The 13,069-nt window shown below is 34.4% G+C and overlaps 1 protein-coding gene across 1 annotated transcript in view; it reads right to left on the bottom strand.

Moving 5' to 3' along the window:
• Nucleotides 1-13,069, bottom strand: part of LOC145293952 (ras-related protein Rab-5A-like) — a 166,997-nt gene that overhangs the window by 33,615 nt on the left and 120,313 nt on the right. The window contains exon 2 of the mRNA XM_080140818.1: nt 2,816-2,895. Within this exon, the coding sequence (XP_079996944.1) occupies nt 2,816-2,895 (80 nt within the window). The remainder of the gene's footprint in view (nt 1-2,815; nt 2,896-13,069) is intronic.

The raw sequence follows: 13,069 nt of genomic DNA, 5'->3' as shown, positions 1-13,069 counted from the left end.
ATACAGATTTTTTTTTTTAATTTTGAATATAGGGGAAATTCTAGACAAGAACCTACCAAATCTATTTGTCGGTGACATAAATCTCAGCTTTGGACTCTTGAATCTTATAAATGTGTAAGCCCTCTTTGGGTTTGAACTGTTTAAAATGTTTCTCTTAATTGTCTCATCATCTGTGATCAGATAATTGTCTGTCTCTGGGGTTAGAGTTAGGGGCCATTAGCCGAGAGAAGACAAAAACTTTTTTTCTTTCTTTCATACACTTTTCCTCCGGTGATATTACTCATTCACGGATAAGATTTTCGTGTCATAGTCGGTAGTTGTAAATGTTAAGATTTTTTTGTTTTTTGTTTTTGTGAAACTATCCAGAACAGTTTTCACAAATATGGCGTGTATATGTAATTTTTGTTTTTTGGGAGGGTGGAGTGGAGAAGAGACGAGACTAAATTACAGGCTATGACATTAAATTGCAGCCCTTCTTGATAGACTTCGTAAAAAAAAAAAAAAAAAAAAAAAAAAAAATCTTTTAGCTTTGTCTTTCCCCTTTCGCGAAGTATTATTTTTACATGGCATAAAACAGTCTTTGTTTTTAGGATTTGTTTAGGTGTTGAGTTAATGTTTTCAGTGATATTCCCCCCCCCCCCGCATCTTGAAAAACTTGTTTAGATTGTACTATTTTTTTTATTTCGGTGATTGAGAATTTTTGTCTATTTTTGGAATCAGTTTATTTGGGTGTGGGGTTAATTTTTATTTATCAGGGGTTTTTTTTTTTCTTATTGCAATTTTGAATTTTTATGTCTAATTGTCGCAACTGAAATGATTGGTTTTGTTTTACAGCACATCAACTCTTTTTGGGTTATTTAATGCAGAATCCAGAAAAATTGAGGTCCTGGATATGACCTAAAACTATATCCGATGGTGAGGCCCCAGCTTGCAGGCCTTAGGGAGTGTGGAGCCTCCCTTTAATTGCTATTGCTCCCAGGTCCACTCTGACCCGGAGTGGTAGTACCTGTTAGGGTCCCAACTATGGGTTAAATAGAATACGACCTAAAAAACAAATATACTCTATTAAAAATTTGTTCTCCAAAATCACCAGATTCGGCATTAGATAACCCGGAAAGGGTTGGTATGCCGTAAAACAAAGCCAAACCAAACCAGTAATTTTGAAAATAAAGTTTTTATGCTTCAAGTTCTTTATATCTTCGAATATTTATTTATGATGTTTAGTTTTGTTTTACAGCATATATTTTCGAGCCATTTAATTCTGAATCAAGTAATTAAAAAAAAAAAAAAAAAAAAAAAACGTTACTCTGCTTCAAGTTCTTTATGTCTTCAAACAAGCAGGGAGACTCTGAATTTAATGAAAATCAACGAATGTTTCACACTACCATATTTTTTATTGTCATCGAAATCGGTGAAATCGCCCATTTTTCAATCAAATCAATTGATTGCCTGCTCTAGTTGAGAACCCACCACGTTGTACCAAGGAGGGAGCTACACATGCCTCCCTAGAGTTAGAGTCTACAATACATTGCAGTTTACATTGCACTGTAGAGAACCTGTTTTTATAAAATTATTTTTATATATAATGGTTTGAATTAAAGTTTAAAATGCAAAAGTATCATGATTCAATTGTGCTCTAAACAAAAAAATTCATTTCGAACGCACCCCTGTCATATCAAAGAACATAATGTTGATTTTATATGCTGGGCCTTTCCGCTTGTGTTGTAATAAAACTTCTCAAATGCACTTGTGATGTCAGGCTGTATAGGGCATTAATTTTAGTCAAACTCACTGGTTTCTTCTTTCAGACTTTTCCGATTATCGATTCTTATTGAAGACATTCCAATACAACCCCTATCTAAGAACACTGCCAGGCATATAAAATATATTTATGTGAAACTTTAAAAAATCGGCTCAGCCGTTTAGGAGTTCCTTTTATATAATAGCAGAGATATTTATTCATGGTGTTTAATTTAGCTGTTTTGTAGAGAAAATGTGTTGTTTTTTTTTTTTTTTTTTTTTTTTTTTGACTTTCCAAAATATGATTGAAATTTGCAAAAAGAATGAAAATAAATAGCATCAATATTTGGTGCATTTTAGGTTAGGAAACCAGTATCTTCAGACAGCCTGATCTGATAGCACCAGATTTGGCGAATGAAATGGAAACATAACAAAACTGAATGCAAACTGTAGAAAAGAAGGGGGGTGGATTGAATGAGCACTTGAAAAAAAAAAAAAAAATAAAAATAAATAAATAAATAAATTCTTATCTATTTTATTACATGTCTGTCACCTCGAGTTGAGGCATATGGTCTGATCTAGAGAAAAATAATCAAAGATACAGTTATGCTTAAAGTGAAATTCTTTTTACTGTTTTTTCATTATTAATTAAAAATTATTTTAAATATATTTATCAAAGTAACATTAACAAAAAAACATGGACACAATTTTCATACAGACTAAAGTTGTCAGAAGGAAGTAAATGAAAACGTCATGATCAAGGGAACTAACTGCAAAAGGCTCACTGTTATTCAGATATGGTATCTTAAACTTTCTAAGTTTGCAAAATAGCTTTAATAAAATATTTTTTTATTTGATTAAGTATCACAAACCAGCTTGTATGGTCCTTTGGTACAATTTTGATAGTTGACAAGAACACTGGTATCATAGGTTAGAGTTTTTAAATAAATACCTGCATAAAAAAAAATCACTATTTAAACACGTCACACAATCCTAAACTTAGTACATAGTTTAACACGTCTTTAACTGCATATAATTATGAAGAAATAAAAAAAAAAGCAAAAGCAGCACTCACCCAACATTTGCATCTATGGAACCTGTAAAATGCTCCAAAGTGACTCGGAAGATCATGCTGCTCTTACCAACTCCACCATCCTAGAAATTAAAGAGAAAGAAGATCATGAGTATCAAAATTTGGTTGTAAAATATTGTCAGTATCTTATAACTAAATAGGTGGTGGTGGTGGTTGTGATGGAGACTGAAAACAGAAACGAGAAGCCAGAACCAGATTTGATGGAAATATTAATGACATCTTTTTATTATTATTTTTTTTTAATTGCATTTTCACCCCAAACAAGGCACTGTGAGATTTGTCTCACAAGGTTTTTGTCCTCGGCAGAATGGAAGAAAACCAAAGAGAAATTACAAGCTCACCTTAAGACTTCAACGTAAATTTTATTAAAGTAAAAAAGGTTCAGGTTGCAAAAGATGCATCATCTTCAGCTATCTGCCACTATGGGCTGGTAATGTCCCCGAAGGGAATAATAGTTAGTCTTCGATAAAGGCTGGGTAGAATTCCCAGCTGACGAAAAATGCACAGGTTGGAGAGTTGAGGTGACTTTCAAGATGGATACTGCTAGCTAGGCATCCATGAGGTGTCCTTCGAGTCAGTCCAATAGCGGACAAGCAGGTCAAACTGTAGACCTTAATTTCGTCTTGACAGACATCGAATTGTAGCACAAGCGTGCAAATATAATTCGCCATACTTAAGGGCATTGGTAATTGCAATGATAATTGCTTCACGTTTAGGCATTAAAGCGTCTCAAAGCAACAAAGTATTTTTCGCTGCCTCACTTCTAGTGAGAAATCCACATATGTCCAACTCTGCATCTTTCTGGATTCTGGTCTGAAAAGGGGAATATTGGTGCCAAGAACATTCTCGGCAGTTAGGTATAACATGCAATTTGATTGGTTAAAATAAATCTGTGGGTGGAGAAACCGCCCAATAAAAAGCTTGCTTATTTCTGCAGAATTTCTTACAGCACAGTACCACTTTGATGTAGGGGACTATTATCTTGGACATAATTGCAGAGACACTATGTTGGAAGTTTAGCAGCAAGATGACTGTTTACATTACACTTTAACTTCTGCATGTCAGTACAGTTGGGGAAACAGGAACCCGAAGTCAATTCCAAAGTCTATCAGTTCTGGGGAAGAAACTATTTGAGTAGAAGGTTTTCTGGCATCTGGGAACTTCTATTGTGTAGAGGTGGGATTTTGCTGCTTGTCGGGTCTGTTGGGGGTATTTACGTCGAGGGGATACAAGGGCTTGTAGTTCGTCAGAGCATCTACCATTAAAATACTCGTTCTGATCTTTGGAATAATTTGAAGTGTTCTTAACATAAAGTTAATCTTAAATTTCAAGCTTAAAGTACTTGCGTTTCTCTCATATATATATATATATATATATATAAGTTATGAGACGAATTCATAATTACCAATTCTGTTCTAAATTAAAGATTTCGATTCTTTTTCATTTTCTAAATATTTAACGAGTCTAGTGTTTAGAAACAAACGGCTTAATTTTTAAAACTTGTTCTTAACATGAAGTTAATCTTAAATTTCTAGCTTAAAGTGTTTGCTTTTCTCTTTCTTTCATATATGTATATTACAAAAATGCTTTTTGATATGAAATTAATTTAACATCTTACCGATGTATTTGACAATGGGTATATTCTTGTGATTTTTTAAAATTTTAGTGTTAGTGGAAATTGAACTTAAAAAAAAAACGGCAGGAACTTATGTAGCAATCTAATTAAAAAACACTTGTCATATCTAGCCACACCAAAGAGCTGTGATATAACAAAGCAATTGTCTGAATAGTATTATGCAGATATACTCGTCTGCTACTTTGTATGTTCCCTTTTGTTTCATTTTACTTCAATTGAAGTTAAATGGAACACGTACATCAAATTTGTTGCCAAAGCCGCTGGAAAAATGGTGGGATCCTTCTATCGATCCAGTAGATATCTCACTGCTCATGCAATTCTCTATATAAGAGCCAAGTTCGTCCAAGGATGAAGTACTGTTGTCACATCTGGGCAGGAGCTGCTAGAAAGGACTCATCCTGCCTTGATAGAGTTCAAAATAGACTTCGTAGCCTCATAGATGTCCTTTTCTTTTCCCTGCAACCTCTATCTCACAGAAGAGATGTAGCAAGTTTGTCTTTGCTCTATCGTTATTTTCATGGCAAGTGGTCGACTGAGCTTCAATCTATGGTCCCCCCCTTGCCAAACTTTCACAAGAAACATTCGTCTAGCTGAAAACACTATCAATAATTCCCACCACTTTATCTGTGCCTAAACCTAAACGTAGATTTCATGAACAAAGCTTCTTTGTTAGAACTGCACGCCCGTGGAACTGTCTTTCATTTTCCTGCTTTCCAGCTGACTACAATATGGTTGTCTTCAAGTCCAATGTAAACAAGTTCTTCATAAGCCGTTCCCCTTAAGTTAACAAATTTCCATTACTGACAATTACTATATTGTCGAATTAACTACTGTACACTCTTTAACCCTTATCCCCGAGTGGCCCCTGGGCCTTGATAAGTGGTGATGCCTATGTAAAAAAAAACAAAAAAAAAACACTTGATCTCTATATTAGATGCACAGAGACTCAAATATTCCATTATATTTCTCTTACCTTTCAAACGTTAAATTAGTAAAAAAGTCAGGAATATTAATTTTCCTCTCCACTATCTAACCAGTTAAATATGTTATAGTATATATTTGTCTTGGTGTCACCGAATTCCAGGATAAGAATTCATCTAGTCTGGTGAAGTACCCAGTCTAATGTTACTATAGGCAACATCACTTGCAGAAAATGCAACATTCATTGTAAAAGCCAGTGTGGGGTAGCCATTAATATTGGGACGATTAATCGGAAAGTTTGAACTTTGAAGGTATCTGAAAAATTTGTGCCTATTTTTGGATGCCAAAAACGATTTTTTTTTTAAAAGTTGTCTTTATGTGATTTGATTTTGCTTAAAGACCCAAATATTTCATTGTGTTGAGTTAATGAAGAAGTCAGGAATATTAATTTTCCTCTCCAATATTTGACCAGCTAAATATGTTACAGTATATCTTGTTATTTTTTTGGTCTTACTAGATTCCAAGTCAAGAATTCACTAGGCTGGTGAAGTTACTTGAGGTAACATCACTTAGAGAAGGTACACCAATCCGCGTATAAGCCAGTGTAGGTAGCCATATTCAGATTTTATTTGTGCTTCAAATACAATGTTATTTTGAATATTTAGTCAGGATTTTAGAGTGAAATATTCTCATACCAGGTTGTCCTGACAAATCCTATTAGATACCGAGGATAGTGTCTAGTAGGTATTCAAGTTCTTTCCTTGTATGCGTACTACTATGTTATTTGGGATTTATTTTTGTGTCGGTATTTGTAAAATTAACGCAGTCTGTTAATTCAATGTTATTGTGTTCATATTTTTAGTTATTTTTTAACCAGGCATAGATTGCATGCTGATTAAAGCATTTTCCCCCAATTTCAGAAAGAAAATTAAGTTTTAATAATTTGGTGCAAAATCGATAATTAATAAAACAAACATTTGTTAACAAATTCAACAATCAAATATCCAACATGCCGATACAATTTGAAGCGATTTCTCAAATTTTCAAATTAAACTTAACAGATATTCTTAAGACGCGTCCATTCAATAAGAGTTTAATATAAGACCAACGAAAACGCTATTTCAAACGTAAGTATGATACACCAACGAAAACGCTATTTCAAACGTAAGCATGACACATCAACGAAAACGCTATTTCAAACGTAAGTAATGACAAACCAACGAAAACGCTATTTCAAACGTAAGTAATGACACACCAACGAAAACGCTATTTCAAACGTAAGTAATGACACACCAACGAAAACGCTACTTCAAACTTAAGTTGGAAATAGCATTTTCGTTGGTCTGTCATGGTTAAGACCAATGAAAATGTTAAAAACATAATAAAGTAGAATTGTTTTTGTGTTTGATTGCCACAGCTGTACTTTGAAAACAGATAATGCCCAGCTGCTAAAAAAGGATACATTTCATCAACTTGATGAATCCATTTTCAATTTAGTGGAAATCATTTTACAATCATAGATGTTATCCTTGTACATTAGCTATTGATATCAAAATCGGTCTAAAAACACAATAATTCCTTCATTAATGCCAGTGAAGTGTGCTGAAATTGCCACCATCTGCTGATAAATAATGGAAGACAACAGAAAACAGATAATAAAAACATTTTCGCTGTTTAATTTTCAACAGTTTATCATAAAAATATGATAACTCAAACTAATTATAAAAATGACAGCCATTTTATTTGTTTATTACTTCAGTAAGTTTTACGAGACTAAGAGGCTCCCTCCTGGGGCTAACACTTGATTTCAATACGATTTTGAATTTATATCCGAGGACTCTTTTAAGGATAGATGATGTTCCCTTTATGGCTGCTATCTAAATTTCGTGCCGGCTCGGTCTTCCAGTGATTGTTTCCAAGTATTTCTGAAAATTTTTTTTTCATTAGGACAAGTGTTTCTATCACAACAGGTATTATGTGTATTTCTTTCAGAGACCATGTTTCTAAAATCATTTTTTAGGTCCGATAATTTGTTATCCCCCCCCCCGTTCAGTTCTGTTAAGATCATAGTCATTTGGAACTGTGGCATTAAATGAGTGCAGTTCTTTCGGGCTTGTTCCATATTACGATGTCGGATTTAATAGCCTTGTGTTGGATTAGATTAGCTCTTGTACATCTTCTACAATGTAAATCTCGCCTGTCTGTTTAAATGTATGTATGAATGTATGTATGTTTGTATGTTTCGCAAAAACTTGACAGAGGCAACGAATTTTCACGAGATCGGTATCCTTTTGAAGCTCTATTCTTCGGACGACAAATATCGAAAAATTGGCCAAAAACATTAATTCCTTCACCCTCAACTGGGCAGTTTTCTACAGGGAGGGTCGGGTTTTCTGCTGACATTTTTTGCAAGTCATTCAACCCTTGCGCCCACGACGTCGGATAAAAGGCGTTATTTCGACCGTCTGTGACGTCACAACCACGGTAGGCACATCGGTAAGACCGTTTGTTTTGTTTTCACCTTTTTTTTTTCTTTTCCATTGGCGTGTTACGGGTTCGAGCCTGCTTATTACTATTTGTTTTTGTTTCTTTTGTGCTCGCAATTTTCCTTTTTTTTTTTTTTTTTTTTGCTCAACCAACACACACCTCCAGTTTCTTTTCCCCCTTCGTGTCACAGGCTCAAGACTGCCTGCCTACTACAACTTTTTTCTTTTTTTTTTTTTGCTCAACACATCTCCAAACATCCGGCCAACGCTGGGCACCCAGGCTAGTTTTAGAATAAAGCCCAAGTGCTGACAAAAAAAATAATAAATAAATAAAAAAATAACATTGCTAAGTTCCAAGCCCTGTTGTACAGCATTCCTAGTGTTTTCCTGTGCATGTTTTACAGGTAATGTTGTGTTTCTGCTGTGTCTAAAAGAATGACGACACATCGATATATAAAAATATAATTATGTCTTTATTGTCGGTGACGGTTATGGAAGGTTGATTTTTAGGAGGGAAATGCACGCAAGGGAATTCGACAGGTTCATCTTTCTCGGTGTGTGTGTGTGTGTGTGTGGGGGGGGATCGTCAACCAACAGTGATATCCTTTTGGGTTGTTCTTATAAAATCATTTCTGGCCATCTTAAACGCTCCTTTGAGACGGTATTGCCATTTTAACCACACCCCAAAAGCGTTATATTGGGTTACTGAATTGACTTTACTTTGAGACCTGTGCAACATTTTGCTGGAAATAACCTATCAAACGCCATACTTTTAACTCGTCTCCCATTCGACAATTGATCAGGTTTGTTGCTTCTTCGCAGCAGATGACTCGTGTTAATAATTTTTATTCAAATAACCTTCTGGTACATTTGATAATTATTTTATTATTATTTTTGCATTTGGTCAGGTGCATATGGTCCAGATATCCATCAATACTGCCACAAGATATGCTCAGACGAACTCCCTGTCAACGAAAATACCGCTGACCCAACCGACTAGCAACAAAATTCCACTCCTTCATTGTAGAAGTCCAGAGATGCCTGACGATTCTCTGCTCTGATAGCTTTTTTACTTGGACTATTTGGCTTTGGAATATTCTCTCAACCAACAGTTTCCTCGATCCATACAAATATGCAGAAATCTAAATGTAATATAAACAAACATGTTGCTACCCAACTCTTCATCTAGGTTGCACTCTTCTAAATCTGACCCATATCACAGTAGCCCTTTACGCATCGCGAGAGAGAGAGAGGGAGACCGAGTGACACAGAGAGAGAGAGACCGAGTGACACAGAGAGAGACCGAGTGACACAGAGAGAGACCGAGTGACAGAGAGAGAGAGAGAGAGAGAGAGAGAGAGAGAGAGAGAGAGAGACCGAGAGAGAGAGAGAGAGAGAGGGAGACCGAGAGAGAGAGAGGGAGACAGAGAGAGAGAGGGAGACAGAGAGAGAGAGAGAGAGAGAGGGAGACCGAGAGAGAGAGAGAGAGGGAGACCGAGAGAGAGAGAGAGAGAGGGGGAGACCGAGAGAGAGGGAGACCGAGAGAGAGAGAGGGAGACCGAGAGAGAGAGAGAGGGAGACCGAGAGAGAGAGAGAGAGAGGGAGACCGACAGAGAGAGAGAGAGAGAGGGAGACCGACAGAGAGAGAGAGAGAGGGAGACCGACAGAGAGAGAGAGAGAGGGAGACCGACAGAGAGAGAGAGAGAGGGAGACCGACAGAGAGAGAGAGAGAGGGAGACCGACAGAGAGAGAGAGAGAGGGGGAGACCGAGAGAGAGAGATGGGGAGACCGAGAGAGAGAGAGGGAGACCGAGAGGGAGAGGGAGAGGGAGACCGAGAGGGAGAGGGAGACCGAGAGGGAGAGGGAGACCGAGAGGGAGAGGGAGACGGAGAGGGAGAGGGAGACGGAGAGGGAGACGGAGAGGGAGACGGCGAGGGAGAGGGAGAGGGAGACGGAGAGGGAGACGGAGAGGGAGAGAGAGAGAGAGAGAGACCGCAACGGTTTCATCAGTGAGTGTGACACCAGCTCTTAATTTGAGCACAGTTCTTACATCATGCTCTAATGCAGTTATTGGTGTTGAAGATGGCTTCAGATTGCGGTGACATGCACTCTTCATTAGTAATCCAAAAGAACATTGAGGAGCACTTGTCATCAATGATGTATCTCCTCCCTCTCGTTTCCTTGGTTCAGAAGACATTCTTAATTTATTGCTCTGGAAGAAAGATGTGAAATAATAATTCACAATGAGCAGAATATGCAATACTCAACTGAATCAGAACTTTTTGAGATATTGGAATCAGAAAAATTTTAACCTAATTTCTGATTCCAAAAACAATTCTTTTAATATCATTTTAAACTTAATTTTCCACTGCTGGTACTGATAAATATTTATTGTTTTTAAACTATTAGTAAAAATAAACTTTAGATCATAATAACATCAAAATAAGGTGTAAATTTAATTTACTTGCATAAAATAAACAAAACAGAAATTGAAACTTCATGAAAATTCGTTCTTAACCTTTAGAAAATGCAGTTTATTTACAAGTTTATAAAAAAATGGTTTTCAAGAAAAATAATATCAACTTTATTGTCAATTAAATCAAACGTAGAATATAAAACGTGCCTTTTTTATAATTTATTTATTTTATGCTTTTGTCCTCTATGACAAGGCAAAAGATGTGAAAAAGAACATCTTACCAAGTTTGTTTAATCTTGGCCATGTTAATGTTACTGATAAAACTTCATAAAATCAGTAAAACCACGTCCCTTTCCTCCTAACCTTAAGTCCTGATGGTAATACGAATAATGAAATTTAATAAAATTAACAAAAGATAAAAAGTATATGCGATGTGGATGTAACAGGGTTTTTAATAGTTAATTTAGTGAATATAATTCTGGCATTTTTATTGTGTTCGCTTATCTTTCGCGGAAAGACAAAACAAACGGCAAAGTTGACAAAATGCGTCCTAGCCGCTAAAAACTGATGGGGTGCAGTTATGACAGCCGGCTTATCATAATTTCTTTTATAAGCCTCCGAGTAGTTTTTGATTGTGTTCGAAAGATTAAAGTCTAAAATAATCTTCAAAAGAAAAAAAAATGTATTTTCACACATGAAAAAAAAGTTATGAAGAAAGATATGAAAAATCAAAAATATAGCTAAATTTCAAAGTTTTAGAATTTTCGTAAACATTTTCATTATAACTTTTTTTTTTGTAAAAATACATGTGTTTTGGAGAATAACTTTAGGCTTTAATCACCATCAAAATCAAAAACTAATGGGAAACTTATAAAAAATTATAATAACCTGACCTTCATAACCAAAACAATAATTATTTTAGCATGCAGATTGAGAGATGAGTTTTGCATTTAAATTTAACATAAAATTGATTTCCCATACCATGACCATTCTTACTTTTAAAGCAATTAACAATTTTTTTTCCAGATATTATTACAAATTAATATGCTCACGGTCACTTATATTTCTATAGTAGCAGATGAATGGATGCAATGTAGCTTGATTTTTATTCCAGTGGAATCTTTAAGCCACATCTTGCAAAATAAATGAATAATTCTCAAAAATGCCCAGAATTTATTTCCGATAACAAATTTATTGGTGCTCATGCAGAATGCGGACCATGATATTTTTTGATAAGATCAAGTTTAATTTACAACATTTTTGTTTATTTAATTGTTAGGTGGAAGAAGAAAAGTTATAAAATGTCATCTCCTCCTCATTTAAAAAAAAAAAATGAATTTCTAAATAACATTATTTCAGCACGGCTTATATTCTGCATACATACCAAATTTATTTTATTAACTATCCGAAAATACTTAAATAACTAAGAAATACAGGGCTTATTTTAAATTAAATTTACATGTGAATAAATTCTAAAAGAATTGATATATTTCTTTGTCAAGTTTTTTCAGTGTGTTCATGTGTAATCTTTTAAAATAAAATGTTAGAATACCACTCTTGTTTATGAGAGAGAATTTTACTGAAAACTTATTTTAAAATAAATTATTAATAATAATAATAATAATAATAATAATATAAATAGTAGTTTTATATAGTAAAAAATATCTACTTAAATTCTACATTTAGATTAAAATATAACTTACATTTTTATGGTGACTGACGAAATTTCAATCTTCTAGTCTGTATTTGTGGGTCTTGTCAGTTCCAAGACAAACTCAACTGGCAAAACGGTTTCAGTAAAATTAATTTTTATTGCTTTTTATCTTCACCCATCCCCCTGTTATATATTGAGAATTTGGTTTTACAAACCAGTAAACAGGGAGCAGCCTCAACCAATAAATAGCCAGCAGCTTAAAAACCAAAGTTAAGACCTTTTAGCACCTTCTTGTTAGATTTGTCAATGCTGAAGGACTGGATAGAAATCAAAAGGTCATGTTTTATGGTTGTTGTTTTTTCCTACACAGCTAAAATAAATCCACATCATATATCTGTTATTAGGTTTTATTTGTACTGGTAGCTTAAAAATAAATATTCCTCATTTTATCTTTTAGTACCAGCTATGGAAAAGTTTAACATTTTTTTTTCAGAATCGTTTTTGAAATTGGAAATTAGGCTAATAATTTAGATCATTTCATTTAGATCAGGTCACTTTTATTATTTTGGAATTTCTTAAGAATTTTATAGGGGTTACTCTCAAGGACATCCCTGAAAAAAATTATTTTGTAAATTTATGATTTTTTGACACTATATGATAGGTTAAAAATATTCAGGAAGCTGGAAGATCTGAGCAAAAAATCGCATTTTCAGAAAGATATAGACGAAAGTTTTAAAAGTTGGATCAAAATACTGTGGTATTTTGAGGGTTAAAATGTTTCTGAAGAAGTTTTCTAATAAAAATTGTTGGATTGAGATAGTACTAAAAGTTTAAGATTTTTACCATCCTATTACTAGTTTCTTATTAAAAAAATAGCATACTTTTATCATAACTTGGTGTTTTCAACCCTTATCAATTAATTTTGAAGACTGTAGGCCTGTGAAATTGTTGAAATTGTTATCAGAACTTTTTAGTATCTGGCTTACTTGCAAATTTATTCCAAAATTAAGGTATGATGTCAGTTTAGCAAATGTCTAAATTAATTATTACATCTAATAGGGAAGGGAATATTTTTCATTATCATCGAAAATAGACCTGACTTTCAACAGAAACTGTGAGTGAA

This window comes from Euprymna scolopes, chromosome 15 (genome assembly GCF_053919585.1).
Source record: "Euprymna scolopes isolate OS-2025 chromosome 15, ASM5391958v1, whole genome shotgun sequence".
Lineage (NCBI taxonomy): Eukaryota > Metazoa > Mollusca > Cephalopoda > Sepiida > Sepiolidae > Euprymna > Euprymna scolopes.
The sequence above is the reverse complement of the archived record's forward strand: the minus strand, read 5'-3'. Positions and strand labels throughout refer to the sequence as shown.